Source organism: Cetorhinus maximus, chromosome 19 (genome assembly GCF_964194155.1).
Source record: "Cetorhinus maximus chromosome 19, sCetMax3.hap1.1, whole genome shotgun sequence".
NCBI classification, from domain to species: Eukaryota; Metazoa; Chordata; class Chondrichthyes; order Lamniformes; family Cetorhinidae; genus Cetorhinus; species Cetorhinus maximus.
Genome location: NC_135897.1, coordinates 47,097,172 through 47,113,415, shown reverse-complemented (window position 1 = coordinate 47,113,415; position 16,244 = coordinate 47,097,172). Strand labels below are relative to the sequence as shown.

The following is a 16,244-nucleotide window of genomic DNA, read 5'->3' as shown; positions in this document are numbered from 1 at the left end:
TTGGTCAGGAATATGCAATGCGGAGTAAAAGGTTAATATCAGAAGCACCTGATGCTTACGTAACTATGATGGAATAACACATGACTAAGTAACAGAGATCTAGAGGGAGGAATAGTCCAACCTCATGCAGTATTCCTATGGTGTACATAGAGCTGTACTGTAATTTGAAAGTGATGGTTTCAACAAAATACAGTCTCGAGTAGCTTACTTAGGGAAGGTAGACAAACCCTGAAGAGCCCCATCTAGACCCCAAACACACAGTGAAACATTGTGGCAGTGGACAGCGAGTAAAAGACTCAGAAAAAACTCCAAGAAAGACTACAGATCTAATTCTTGAAAGAAGGACGAAAAGAGCAGATTGAAGACACAGCAAAAAGTTGGAGCATCGCAGGTGCAGCAGATGCCAGCTGAGGCACAGGCCCAGAGTCCAGACAGCAGTGAGCACAGACCAGAATCAACAAGCAACACTAGTGAAGCAGCAACAGATCCAGAACTTCGTACAAGCATGGAATCTACACTGTCACTCCAAAACCTTTCCAAATCACTGAAAGCTTGCAACAAGCTCAACACTGGGACAACTGGAGAGAGTTTTTTCCAGGTGTAGAACCGCTTCTGGTTTGCACAAAAAGGAACAAAAGAACCAGGTCAGTATTTTACTCTATGCAGTTGGTGCTATTGCCAATGACATAACAGTGAGACATGGAGTCAATGAGACTTCAACCTCTTACGATGAAGTCCTCCAGGAATTTGATTTATATTTCAGGGTTCTCAAAAATGTAATTATAGAATGGGCAAAATTTAACAAGCGTAAACAAGGACCAGCTGAAAACATGGATTTATTCATCAACAGCCTATATAGGCTGCCAGAAAATTGCGACTACGGAACATTAAGGGGTGAATTGATTAGTAATTGCATTGTAGTTGGGGTCCTAGATGAAGCTCCATCAGATCTTTTGCAAACGAGAGAAGATCCATCTTTGATTAAGTACAAATCGCGAGGTAAACTAAGCTCAGAATGCAAAATTCATGGGGAAAGTGAGGTCCCATGGAATTGAATGAGTGAGGCTATTCAATATGTCAGCAAGAGGGAAAGCACACCAAAACACAAGCCTGTGAAAATAGGGAAAAGCATGCCAAGTGCCATCTTGAAATGCTCTCAGTGTGCCAGGAAAAACCCGCACAAGAGAAAGAATACCTAGCCGGGGGAGCAGAGCAGAGTGCCACAACTGGACCAGCCACATATATACTGTGGCTACAAGAGCAGGTCAGAGGCTGAGAATTCTGTGGTGAGTAACTCACCTCATGACTTCCCAAAGCCTGTCCACCATCTACAAGGCACAAATCAGGATGGAATACTCTCCACTTGCCTAGATGAGTGCAACTCCAAAAAAACTCAAGAAGCTCAACACCATCAAGGACAAAGTAGCCTGCTTGATTGGTATTCCGTCCACCACCTTCAACATTCACTCCCTCCACCGCCGACACACAGTGGCAGCACTCTGTACCATCTATAAGATGCACTGCAGAAACTCACCAAGGCTACTTTGACAGCACCTTCTAAACCTTCAACCTCTAACACCTAGAAGCACATAGGCAGCAGATGCATGGGAACACCACCACCTGCAAGTTCCCCTCCAATCCACACACCATCCTGACTTGGAATTATATCGCTGTTCCTTCACTGTCACTGGGTAAAAATCCTGGAAGTCCCTTCCTAACAGCAGTGTGTGTACTGACACCACATGGACTGCAGCAGCTCAAGAAGGCAGCTCACCACTAGCTTCTCAAGGGCAAAAAGGGATGGGTAACAAACACTAGCCCTGCCAGTGATGCCAACATTCTGTAAAATAATTTTTAAGAAATTGTCTGCCATTCTAAAACACAGATAGCCTGTAAAAAGAAAGAGAAAATATTAAAACTAAACTACCTACGAGAAGTGGAACAGCCACAGAAAAAGGAAATAACTTTCCTAGGAGAAATACATGAAACAGAAAAGAAATACTGGAACATTAAACTTGAAGTGGATGCACACCCCACAGAGTTTAAAATTAGACACAGTGGCAGGTGTTTCAGTCTTATCTGATGAAATGAAGTGCTTAAGCAAATTACACTACAGCCATCATCCATCCAGTTACAACATCCAGGTGAGGCTACATTAAAAGACACCTGGCAAAATTAAAATACAAGGATAGAGAAATCATGAGCCTTTGTACATCATACAGAATCAAGAATTATTAAGCAGGAAGGCATTTATAATTGAAGCTGATCTATGAAGTTGAAGAAGATGCTTATAGGAAGTACAGTAGCACATTCAGGGATGAATTTCCAAGATGATTTATAGGTTTGGGAAAACTGAAGACTAAATACCATGTTACCTTAAGACCATAAGACCATGAGACATAGGAGCAGAAATTAGGCCGTTCGGCCCATCGAGTCTGCTCCGCCATTCAATCATGGCTGATAAGTTTCTCAACACCATTCTCCCGCCTTCTCCCCATAACCTTTGATCCCTTTACCAATCAAGAACCTATCTATCTCGGTCTTAAATACACTCAATGACCTGGCCTCCACAGCCTTCTGTGGCAATGGATTCCATAGATTCACCACTCTCTGGCTAAAGAACTTTCTCCTCATCTCTGTTCTAAAAGGTCTTCCCTTTACTCTGAGGCTGTGCCCTCGGGTCCTAGTCTCTCCTACTAATGGAAACATCTTCCCCACGTCCACTCTATCCAGGCCTTTCAGTATTCTGTAAGTTTCAATCAGATCCCCCCTCATCCTTCTAAACTCCATCGAGTATAGACGCAGAGTCCTCAAACGTTCCTCATATGTTAAGCCTTTCATTCCTGGGATCATTCTCGTGAACCTCCTCTGGACCCTCTCCAGGGCCAGCATATCCTTCCTGAGATACGGGGCCCAAAACTGCTCACAATATTCTAAATGTGGTCTGATCAGAGCCTTATAAAGCCTCAGCAGCACATCCCTGCTTTTATATTCTAGTCCTCTCGAAATAAATGCCAACATTGCATCTGCCTTCCTAACTACCGACTCAACCTGCAAGTTAACCTTAAGAGAATCCTGGACTAGGATTCCCAAGTTCCTTTGCACTCCAGATTTCTGAATTCTCTCCCCATTTAGAAAATAGTCTAGGCCTCTATTCTTCCTACCAAAGTGCATGACCTCACACTTGCCCACGTTGTATTCCATCTGCCACTTCTTTGCCCATTCTCCTAACCTGTCCAAATCTTTCTGCAGCCTCCCCGCCTCCTCAATACTACCTGTCCCTCCACCTATCTTTGTATCATCTGCAAACTTAGCCAGGATGCCCTCAGTTCCTTCATCTAGATCATTAATGTATAAAGTGAAAAGTTGTGGTCCCAACATTGACCCCTGCGGAACTCCACTAGTCACCGGCCGCCATCCTGAGAAGGACCCCCTTATCCCCACTCTCTGCCTCCTGCCAGACAGCCAATCTTCTATCCATGCTAGTACCTTGCCTCTAACACCATGGGCTCTTATCTTACTGAGCAGCCTCCTGTGTGGCACCTTGTCAAAGGCCTTCTGGAAGTCCAAGTAGATAACATCCATTGGCTCTCCTTTGTCTAACCTACTCATTACCTCCTCAAAGAATTCTAACAGATTTGTCAGGCATGACCTCCCCTTGATGAAACCATGCTGACTTTGCCCGATTTTACCATGAACTTCCAAGTATTCTGAAATCTCATCCTTAATAATGGACTCTAAAATCTTACCAACGACCGAGGTCAGGCTAATCGGCCTGTAATTTCCCATCTTTTGCCTCACTCCCTTCTTAAACAGGGGGGTTACATTAGCGATTTTCCAATCCTCTGGGACCCTCCCTGACTCCAGTGATTCCTGAAAGATCACCACTAACGCCTCCACAATCTCTTCAGCTATCTCCTTCAGAACCCTGGGGTGTAATCCATCTGGCCCAGGTGATTTATCCATCTTCAGACCTTTCAATTTTCCTAGCACCTTCTCCTTGGTAATGGCCACCATACTCACCTCTGCTCCCCGACTCTCTTGAACTTTGGGGATGTTACTCGTATCTTCCACCGTGAACACTGACGCAAAGTACCTATTCAGTTCCTCCACCATTTCTTTGTTCCCCACTACTACTTCTCCAGTGTCATTTTCCAGTGGCCCAATGTCCACTTTTGCCTCTCTCTTACTCTTTATATATCTAAAAAAACTCTTGCAATCTCCTTTTATATCACCGGCTAGTTTACCCTCATATTTAATCTTCTCCCTCCTTATTTCTTTTTTAGCTGTCCTCTGTTGGTCTTTGTAGGCTTCCCAATCCCGTGGTTTCCCACTGCTCTTCGCCGCATTGTATGCTTTCTCTTTAGCTTTTATGCTGTCCCTGACTTCCCTTGTCAGCCATGGTTGCCTCGTCCTCCCTTTAGTATGCTTCTTCTTCCTAGGGATGAATTTTTGCTGTGTCTCCCAAATTACTCCCAGAAACTCCTGCCATTGCTGTTCCACTGTCTTTCCTGCTAGGCTCATCTCCCAGTCAATTCAGGCCAGCTCCTCCCTCATGCCTCTGTAGTTGCCTTTATTCAACTGTAATACCGTTACATCTGATTCCAGCTTTTTCCTCTCAAATTGCAGGGTAAATTCTATCATATTATGGTCACTTCCTCCTAAGGGTTCCTTCACCTTAAGCTCCCTTATCAAATCTGCCTCATTACACATCACTAAATCTAGAATTGCCTGTTCCCTAGTGGGCTTCACCACAAGCTAATCCAAAAAGCCATCTCGTAGACATTCCACAAATTCCTTTTCTTGGGATCCACTACCAACCTGATTTTCCCAGTCTATCTGCATATTGAATATCCCCCATGATCACTGTAACCTTGCCTTTCTTACACACCTTTTCTATCTCCTGGTGTATCTTGTGCCCCACATCCTGACTACTGTTCGGAGGCCTGTACATAACTCCCATTATGGTTTTTTTACCTTTGCGGTTCCTCAACTCTACCCACACAGATTCTACATCATCTGACCCTACATCATTTCTTGCTATCGATTTAATTTCATTTCTTGCTAACAAAGCAACCGCACCCCCTCTGCCAACCTGCCTATCTTTTCGATAGGATGTCTATCCTTGGATATTTAGCTCCCAGTCCAGATCCCCTTGCAGCCATGTCTCCGTAATGCCCACCACATCATACCTGCCAATTTCAATCTGTGCCACAAGCTCATTTACCTTTTGTCGTATACTGTGTGCATTCAGATACAACACCTTCAGTCCTGTATTTCCCGTCCCCTTTCTCATTGTCGTCCCTTTACTTGATGTGCTTGAAGTTAGATTCCTAGCCCTTTCCAAACACTCTGTCCTATTTTGTGTTCTGGAGACTTTAATAGCCTCTCCTGGGCTCTCCTTTCTTTTCAGTTTTTTCATAATTTTCCATGAAGTTGAATTCAACCCCCCACACGCTAACCAGCGGGCAGTCATGGAGGGGTAGGATGAAGGGTGTGGGGGGGGGGTAGGACGAAAGGAAGGGGCGTGGGGGGTGTCCGGCAGTGGGTGGAGGAGGAGTTCAAGGGGGCAAGGGGCTCCAAGGGGGAAACGGGTCTAGAGGGGAGGGATGTCCAGTGGACATGTAAGGGAGGGCTCTGATGGGTCCATGACTGCCATGACTAAGGAGCAAACTAAGGGTGGGCATGGAACAAGGGAATGGTGAGAATGACTGAGGCAGAGTGAGGCGGTAGGGTGGGAGGGTGAGGGTTCAATGGTAGAGGTAGAAGGGAAGGTAAGGGTGGTCGGTGGTGACTAGGAGACAGACACGGACACTGGGGGTGGGAAGGAGGAGGTTGGGGAAGTGAATGTGGATGGAGTGGGGTTTTCGGGAAGGAAGGGAATGTGCACGTTCACTTGGACATCACTGAAGGAAAAGGGTTGTGGCTGATAGATCACGGACGGGAGGTGGAAGGTGATGACGGGGGTATCAACAGTGATGGGGGAGGGGAAAAGATCGGGGGGGGGCGCACAAAAAGCTGAATCCAGACCATGCCGTCCAAATCGAAAGTGAAACGACAGTCGTGGTGGGCGAGATCAGTTGCTGCATGGGAGTGTGATCATTGGGTGGGCAGAGATGCAGCTCAGCTCAGATGGAAAACTGAAATCGAACCACAGCAGGCAGCACTGAAAACGTTCAGCACAGTGAGGTGAGTGTGACTTGGGAAGGATCCGTGTGCATTGGAGAGTGCATGCACCAGGCCGGAAAGGCCCTGCCAGACACACATTTCTCCCTCCAGAATCACTCGTTGGCCAGCTGTTCCCTCTGCAATGACAGAGGACAAGGTTGAGGGGTTCACAGGCAAAGCAGACTCGGAGGAAGAGGGCAGCCTCTGAGATTACTGAGTGGGTGTCCAGCTGCTGCTCCTCCTCCCTTTGGGTGCCCGGGTTCCCCGGCCTGACTCCTTGAGAGGAAGGGGCACCGGGAGGGACATGGAGGCGCCCTGTTTCCCTCTCGCATTGCCACTGCAGGAACTCACCCATAGCTCCCATGACGGAGTGCAGGTCTGTACACATTTCCACGTTCTGCTGGACCAGAGTGGCCATGCTGTCCGCCATCCTCCCCATGGAGACCTCCATACGCGCACATGTAGGCAACACTTCATCAGTGAGCACTTCATCTGACCCGCATGCCACTTTGTTGCGGGCTTCCAACAGCTCTGTTTGATGTTCCCACGCCTTCTGCTGACTCTCCACAATGAGTTGGAAGGCCAAATCCAGAGGCTCGTCATCTGAATCGGACCTCACAGATACCTCTTCCCCAGCAGTCCTCTGAGTGCCGGGGAGCTCGGCCGAACCTGCCTCCTACTGATGCGGACGTGTGTCCTGTGTGGTGACCATCAGGTTGTGAACCCAAGCCTGCTCTAGATCTAGGTCCCACCAAGGTGTGTGTCTCTGCACCAGTGGGGGCTGTGGGTAAGTGCTGTGATGGGTCGTCCAGGCTGCTTATTTCCAGCTCTTCAATGGAGGAGGTGTCTTCTTGGCTGGAGGTGAGGGTGTGGATGGAGCTGAGGGACTGGCTGGCTGAAGGTATCAGTCACTTGGCAGAGCTCCCTGTGAAGCAAAGTAGACATAATTAGACAGCAGAGTCAAAAGCAGCAGAGAGAGCACTCACAGTTGCGTTGAGAGAGGGATGGTGTGGTGCAGGATCCTCATGAGGGTATTCGCTGCCAACCTCACTGTCGCTGCAGGCACGGGCCATGTCCTTACCAGCCAGTGTGATGATTTGCTCCTCAAAGTAAGTGAGGGGCCTGTCATGAAGCTATTAATGTATATAATATTATTGGAAAATATTTTTCTTTTAAAATAGACGTTTAGTCTCTGGGTGTGTTTTAAGTGGATTAAAGCCAGCTAGTCTGGGTGTTTGGATGTGTTTTGAGATGTAAACAGAGAGGTAAAGTGCATTTGCATTTTTTGAATAGAGCATTCAAGAAGTGGGGTGAATTCTGGCACCTAGTGAGCAGAGACCAAGCAATATGTTCATATTGCTAATAAAACCCCAATGAAAGAGTTTTATTGTTAGAAGCAGCTAGTGATACAGTCAGAATTTACATTCAATGAGCAGTGCTGGGTATAACTTCAGCAGTTTTGTGTGTGCAGGGCATAGGCAACGTGAAATCAAAAGCAGCTGTAAGCCTCCAACTGTCTCCACAGGAACCAAAGTGAAAAAAGCCTCATTTTGAATTTGTAAGCTGAAAATGCTTTTCCTGGTGTCTGGTTAAGTCTATGGGTTGCTGTTGCCTTAATGGAGGTTAGTTTGGGAATTTGTTAAAAGTTATGATCATAGTAATTTGTAGCCATGTGTATATATTTAACTTATGTAAATTAATAAAATGTTCAGCTTAATATAAAACCTCTCGAGAACTGATGTTATGATTCTTGAATTTAGAGTTGCATCTCAAACATAACACTTAAAATTATAGGTTATGACAGTTGTTTAAAGTTTCCCTCTGGGATTTTTAAATAACTTCGCTTTACCAACTACACGGTCATAATAGGGCCTAATGTGGGCCACTCCACCCCTGGTCATACCACCAGCTGCTGTGAGCAGTTTCTCCTGCATGGAAACAGATGGAGAGAGTGTGAGCAGGACACATGACATCGTGTGGAATGTTTGTGTGATGAGTGGAGCCTTGGACAGGATGGGGACGCGAGCTCCAGAGGGTATGAGCCTGATGGAGATGTGAGGGTGTGGGTGAGAGTTAGTGGTGTTGTCCCTTGAGGTGTGAGATCCCTGTGGATGCGTGATGGGTTTGTGAGTGTGTGAGTTGAGAGTGATGAGAAGGGCGATGGCACTGGGTGGCTGTCCTCTTTTGCAGGGCATTGGTACTGACCACTGCTGCCACCACCTCCCCTGCCGGGTGGGTGATGCAGCTGCCCCTCCTTTTGCCAGAGCGAGGGTAGAGGACATCACGGCCTCCACAGAGTCCATAAGGCACTCAAGGGACATGTCATTAAACTGGGGGGAGTGGGGGGAGGTACAGCAGTCTTTTTGCCTTTCAGGGCCATCCTGTTTTCCATGCAGCAGTCCTGGGATGGGAGCACTGAGAGGTGTAAGCATGGTTCAAATAAGGCGTCCAGTGTGATGAAGCGGCAAGGTGATGGTGTGTTGGGCAAATAAGATCCCGCCCGCTATTGAAATGGCCTGTTTCCTGGGAATGCATAATTAACATAGTGGGTTTAGATGATATGGTGCGAGAAGCCACCATTGCGGCCGGCAAGTAAAACGTCGTTTTTCATGCCCACTCTTGCACTTAGTCCAAATCTGGAGTGATCCTGTCCCTCATCACGGTCTTGGTCCAAACATGGACAAAAGAGAAAAATCAAAAGGTGTGGTGAGACTGACTGCCCTTGACATCAAGGAAGCATTTGAATAGCATGGCTTCAAAGAGCCAGAGTAAAATTGAAGTTAATGGGACTCCAATCCCATTGGAGTCACACTTGCACAAAGGAAGGTGGTTGTGAGAGGCCAATCATCTCAATCCATAGGACATCACTGCAGATATTCCTCAGGGTAGTGTCCTAGGCCCAACCATCTTCAGCTGCTTCATCAACGGCCTTTCCTCCATCATAAACACAGAAGTGGGGATGTTTGCTGATTATTACACAGTGTTCAGTACCACTGACAATTTCTCAGATACTGAAGCAGCCCATGTTCATGTGCAACAAAGTCTGGACAATATTCAGGCTTGGGCTGATAAATGGAAAGTGACATCTGCCACACAAGAGCCAGGCAATGACCATCTCCAACAAGAGAGAATCTAACCATCACCCCTTGACATTCAATGGCATTTCCATCACTGAATCTCCCATTATCTACATTATGGGGGTTAACATTGATCAGAAGTTTAACTGGACCAGCCATATAAATACTGTGGCTACAATAGCAGGTCAGAGGCTGGGAATTCTGCAGCGAATAATTCACCTGAACCCCAAAAGCCTGTCCACCATCTACAAGGCACAAGTAATGAGTCTGATGGAATACTCTCTACTTACCTGGATGAGTGCAGCTCCAATAAGACTCAAGAAGCTTGACACCATTCAGGACAAAGTAGTCAGCTTGACCACCATGTTAAATATTCACTCCCTCCACCAGCAGTCTTAGTGTGTACCATCTACAAGATGCACTCCGCAGCAATTTGCCAAGCCTTCTTCAAAAGCACCTTCCAAACCCATGACCTCTACTAATCAGAAGAACAGGGGCAGCAGATGCATGGGAACACCATCACCTGCATGTTTCCCTCCAAGTCACACACCATCCTGACTTGTAACTACTATTCCTTCACTGCAGCTAGATCAAAAACCTAGAACCCTCACTCCAATTACAAAAAAAAGTTAAAAGTTTCAATCAGAACCTGCACTGCAATTAGTCGATAAGCATTCGTTTATCACTGAATTAATTTTAAACTGCTGTTTCTTTTCAAGTGGCATGAAACCTTACAAACAGGAATTGATCTTCAGGTCGTTCAGAATTTGAATGAACACCAGAACAAGCCATTAAATTTGGTGAGCAAGTTCAGAATAATAAAAAAAAATGGTCTTTGGCCATATTAAGAGATTCTCATCAAAGCAAAGCACTTAGAGCAATACTCCCCAAGCAACTAGTCATTCATTGCATTTAGCTTTCTCACAGTTTTTGTAATTCATTTCAGCTGTCCTTGTTGGCTAGCTGAACCACTGTATAAGTGCATAATACACAGCTTGCTGCTGTGATATGTTAGCTTTTTGGGCGTTTAACATAGGATGAGCAAGTGTTATCAATAGCTAAGGGCTTTTATGGACAAATAATAGATTGTCCTGGCACACTCTGAACCATACATAGATAGTGTTTCTAAAACACTAGTTAAAAACAATGCTTCAATTCTAGTTAGCTCAGTAAATCATATTTAGTTGCTTAAAAACCAGCAGGCCAATATTTGGTACACATGTCTGATCACTATGGATCAAAAAAATCCTTGAATGATATAACTAAAGTTAACCAGCCCATTACACCAATCAATCTACTAGACATTCCTAACACTTCTGCACCTTGTCAATTGCAATGTATACTACACCATAGACAAAAGCACAACTGTTACTTGATTCTTTGAGGTGCATACCAAAGCTTTGCTGAACAAAAGCCCAAGGGATATTTAGAAAACGTATCAATAGGGCCTGTAAGTTAAAATGAGTATGGGTCAGCAGTTTATTGTGGAGTAAGTGCCGCTGGATAGTACTATGTGATGGCCCATGTGCTTTTGGAGGATAAAAGCTATATAAACAAGCATGCCACAGCATAAAAGTTATGAGGTTCAATTTACAAATGAGTTATATTTTTAGCATCCCCACCAGGTGTGAGTCATGCATCTGTTAAATACAAAAGCTGCTTTTCAGAAACAAAAACATTGCAGAAGTTTTTTTGTTAATTTAGGTTTCCTGTTGTGTAGACCGGAATGTTGCCATAACATTACATTCAAAGGTCCTGTGAATCATTACTTTGCTGACCTGAATATCTGTCAATTCAGACCTCAGATGTGTAGTTGACACATAAATAAAACTGTCAGCTTGGAGAATAAATCTATGTTAAGTAGGGAAATAGGTATATTTTGGATATGCCCGAGAGTAGCGTTATTTTGCTGTGGAGCTTTTTTTTGTACTTTATGTTAAATGCAAATATGACATCAGTACTATAAACTTTAATTAATTTCAAGACTTCACGGGCAGAATTTTTCACATGGCGGGCGGGCTTGGCAGGAGCAGACGGGGCGGGCTCAGAGCCAGTCACCGCCCGCGATTAGCTCCACGCCGCCATTTTACGCGGGCGGGCCAAGTAAGGCCCGTCCAGCGTAAGACGCGACTGGTAGTGCTCAGCGCTATCTGTGCGGGTGGGGCGGGGGGGGGAGGGAGAGTCAGGGCCAGTGTTCTTTCTCGCATGTGTGTTAAAGAGCGCTTCAATCTCCCTGAGGCATGGAGCTGTCTCAGGGAGATTGAATGTAAATTAAAATAATTAAATAAAGGATTTATAAAGTTATGTAAACATTCCCCTCATGTAACTGTGTCATATGGGATGGGACATATTTTTATATTTCGGGAAATTTTAAAATTTATTTAATAAAAGCTTTAGGAAACCTCATCCCGCTCACGGGTGAGGTTTTTAAAAAACGTGAAGGCCGCTTGGCTTTTTCACCTGCCCGCCAATCTTAAGGTTGGACGGGCAGCATTACTAATTACATGAATTACTTTCTTAATGGCCTTCATAGGCCGTTTACATATTGGCGGGTGCACAGCCAACTCCGGTGCTTTCCCGCCAGTCGAAATATCACGGGACTGCGCGATGACATCGGGACACACGCCTGTTACCGCGCGCCATTTTACGCGTCGGCGTGTTGGGCCCACCCCCCACACGCCGACTGAAAAATTCTGCCCCATGCTGCTGCGAAGTACAATGGCAGATTATCCAAAACGATCTCATTCCGTTATGATTCTGTACATCATATATATCAAGCTATGAAATGAGCTTATTTCTACTGAAAACTTGTGGTTTCATGCTGCTGGGACCACCTAACAGGATTCTCTACTTTTTTTTATCCTCTGTAAGGAGTATGAGCAATAATAATAACATTCACTTGAATGTTACTTACTTAGATAATTATAGCCACTACAGTTTTAAATCATACTTATTCCCTCAGGTTCCTCTTTATCTACACAAAGCTGGAAGGGGATTTTTCCCGTTTAAAATGGGAGCATCCTCATCCATCTGGGAACCTGAGTGTTTCTAATGGAATATAAAGTTGCAGAGAATCCATACTGCTGGGGAATACATTTCTCCTAAAAAATTAATGAGCATCGATCTTAAGTGGGTCTTACTGTGCTATGCCGCTAGATCTTATATTTATTTATGAATTAATAATGATACAAATCAATAAAGCTTAGAACATAAAATAAAAAAAACAATCAGTATTTCTTCATTTCTAGAAATATAGAGGTAAATTATCAACTTGCTGCCTGGGCATAGAACTCATGTTGCGGATTGGCCTCCATTAACCAAGTCATCAGATTTTTATTTCCATTGATTTCAGAAGGCAAATTAAAAATCTACCCTATAATCTTTGGGAGGTGGGGTGGGGGGGGGTACAGAATTCCACCATTGCTGCAGTAGCATATTAGAGAATTTATTTTTCACTTTACATAGAATTACATAGAATATGGAGCACAGAAATAGATAATTCAGCCCAACCAGTCCACAGCGACATTTATACTTTACTCATGCCTCATCCCGTCCTTCTTTTTCATATGCTTATCTAACTTCCCCTTAAATGTACCAATGCTATTCACCTCAGCTACTCCCTGTGGTAGCAAGTACTACATTTTCACCACTCTGGGTAATAAGTCTCTTCCGAATTCCTTATTTGATTTTTTGGTAACTGTCTTATATGGATGGCCTTTAGCTTTGTTCTTCCCAATTGGAAACACACTCCAAGAAAATATCTCAGAATTTTAAAGACCTTTATTCTGTCACCAATTAGCATTCTCTTTTCACGAGAAAAGAGACACAGCCAGTTTCTTTTTTACTGGTAGATATAATCTTGCAGACTGGTATCAGCCTTGCAATTTAATTTAACAAAATTATCTATCCTCAGTTGAACACTTTATTCACTTAAATATTATAATGAATAGTTCATGGATTTTCTTTGCAATTGACTGAAACTAATTTTCAAATAGGAATCCCACCGAGGGAGCTCAAATAAGGCAATAGATTCTCAGGGGCAAAACTGAATTGCATTTTTTTTACCTTCTGTACTTTAGAATGAAACTAATATCCTACACACCCTCATGCGGCTATATTTTTGTTGTCTGCCTTAGTTGTTACAATAGACATCAATGGCTACAGTTGATGTACAATAAAGGATTAACAACTGAAATAATGACTGTAAATTTACTGATTTATAATCGATGGTGATCACCAGGAACAATCTGTATATAACAAAACCAACACACATTAATTTTGAAGAATAAATTGTGCCATAATTTGCTGTGGCAGGACATCTAACATCTCTCTTTAGATAGTCTTACCATCGCACAATTAACTGTAAATTTTTCCTGTGGTAAATTGCTGAAGGTATGAGCTGATAATGACGCAGCAAGGGGAACTACACCTGGAACCTGAGTGAACAGGGCAAGCAACTGTGCATTCCCCTTAACCAATCAGATTGAAGGATTTAATGTAAAATCAGGTACAGGGAGAGAAGTAAAGAGAGGGAAAGGAAGATTAGATTAAGAGAGAGAAAATGGGCAAAAAATGTTTTTTTAATTTTAAATTAAATCTATCAACAAGAAAAAGCTGAAAGAATGAGACTACACATTTATAGTAGTTTTCAGTGAGGTTGACTGGCAGTAATTAACATTTATCACATTGTTAAAAGGATACTTAAACGTAAGTGGACAAGTCATCTTTCTGTGGTAAGTTTAGTTTGCATCCATCACGCAAATGCTGCAATTTCACTCCTTTCAATCCATTTCAATGATGAGGCAGACATTGATATGCCATTTTAACGAAGCTAATGGTGGACGGGTGTAGCTTTGACAGCAACTTTTAGATTTCCTTATTTAACCGCTGCTCCTGACCACATAAATAACGCAGAGTGTCATTAGCCTCACCGTTATGTTGACAGCACATTATGGCCCATTGTTGTACAGCTATATTCTTGACAAAGACACCTGGAACAAACAAGCAGATATACAAACACACAGACACAGGTATTATTTGTGAGACTATAAGTTACCTCACTGTTGCAGTAATGTCTTTTTCAAGATGTTTGAATAGAAGTTTGGCAATTGCAGTGAAGCTGTTACTCATGCAATATATGTCTTTGCTCTGAGCTCCTAAAATGTTGCCAAATGTGTCAGTGATGTTTTTAATCTCTAGAAGCAGGATATGATGAAAACAGTGTTCCATATTTGCCAGCTGAGTCACCAGATAAACCAGGCAGCTCCTTGCCTTTGCCTAAGGAAAATCATAGATATGATTTGTCATTGGAACAACTAGGTTACACTATTATAGCCAAATAAGCATTACCAAAAATCAATCTAAGAAAGCAGTGAAGGTCTGGCTAATATTTTCTGAATTTCATGTATAATTTGCTGCAGAGAAATGGAGATTGATGTACATAAACCTCTTAGCTCCAAGTTTAATTCACAGTCTGTGCTTAACTATTCTACCTCAGTGGAGGCACCACAATTGGCACAACCCTATACAGTTAAGGAGGGGAATAAGGAATCAACCAGAATGATATCAATGGTTTGGTTGAGTGGGAAGGACAGTGGCAAACAGAATTCAATCTGGAAAAGTGTGAGGTAATGGCATTTGGGGAGGGCAAATAAAGCAAGGGAATATTCAATAAATGGGAGGGTATTGAGTGGGGTTGAGGAAGTGAGAGACCTTGGAGTGCATGTCCACAGGTCCCTGAAGGTGGCAGAAGAGGTGGATAAGATGGTAAAGAAAGCACATGGAACGCTTTACTTTATTGGATGAGGTATTGAATACAACAGCAGGGATGCAATGATGGAACAGTGTAAAACACTGGTTAGGCCACAGGAGGAATTGTGTGTGCAGTTCTGGTAACCACATTACAGGAAGGACATAATTGCTCTGGAGAGAGTACAGAGAAGATTTACAAGAATGTTGCCAGAACTTGAAAATTGTAGCTATGAGGAAAGATTGGTTAGGCTAGGGTTGTTTTCTTTGAACAGTGAAGGCTGAGGGGACACCTAACTGAGGTGTACAAAACTATGAGATAGGATAGACGGTAAAGACTTGTTCCCCTTAGCTGAGGGGTCAATTATCAGGGAGCATAGATTTAAGGTGATTGGTAGAATGATTAGAGGGGACATGAGGAAAATAATTTTCATGCAGAGGGTGCCTGGATCTGCATCTGAAGTGCTGTAACCTGTAAGGCTACGGACAAGTGCTGGAAAGTGGGATTAAAATGAGCAGCTAGTTTATTTTTCATCTTTTGCTGGCCAGCACAAACATGATAGGCTGAATGGCCTCTTTCTGTGCTGTAACTTTTCTATGGTTCTATGGTTCTACAGTTGATTAATACACAATCACCTAGAAGAGCAGATTGACATTCAATAGGACCAAGATAAATTTAAAAAAGGATAAAAGGAATGTCAGGTTGAATTTAATGTTTAAATCCAAGATAACACAACACAGTACTGGAATAATAAATAGCCATACATAATAGTTGAATGTTTTCAGAAAAGTGAAATGAAGAAAAGATTTTTGTATCATTACTTAATGCTCATGAAGCAGCTATTAAGAAAGCCTTTCAGATCTTAGAATGTATCTCAAAGAAATTGGATAAGAATTGAAATAGACTGCAGTATTTTAGATTGTGGGGCATTGGCAGAATGCAGGAGTTCGTTAAATCGGGGGGCGGGGGGTGGGGTCATTAGATTTCAAAGGTTCATTTTCATTAGATTGTGTGGATACTGAAGGTTGTAGGAATGGAGGCAAACTGTGGCAGCGGGTTTGCTTGAGGGGTAGTGGGGGTGGGGGGGGGGGGGGGTAGTATTTCTGCTCCTCCTGCACCACAAGCAATGTTTAAAAAACACATGCCTGTTGCTGCCTGAAGGGCGTGTCTGCTACACCGCACCTATGGCAGGTGGTGAGGGAACCAACAAGGGGAAAAATCCTACTAGACCTGGTCCTCACCAATCTACC

The 16,244-nt window shown here is 43.7% G+C and overlaps 1 protein-coding gene across 3 annotated transcripts in view; it reads right to left on the bottom strand.

Annotated features, from left to right (window-relative positions):
* veph1 (ventricular zone expressed PH domain-containing 1) overlaps window positions 1–16,244 on the bottom strand; it is a 276,124-nt gene that overhangs the window by 136,129 nt on the left and 123,751 nt on the right. For 2 of the 3 annotated variants that reach the window (XM_078563800.1, XM_078563802.1), the window contains exon 7: window positions 14,302–14,522. The exons of the other annotated variant lie outside the window; for it this stretch is intronic. In XM_078563800.1, the coding sequence (XP_078419926.1) occupies window positions 14,302–14,522 (221 nt within the window). The remainder of the gene's footprint in view (window positions 1–14,301; window positions 14,523–16,244) is intronic. 3 annotated transcript variants of the gene reach the window in all.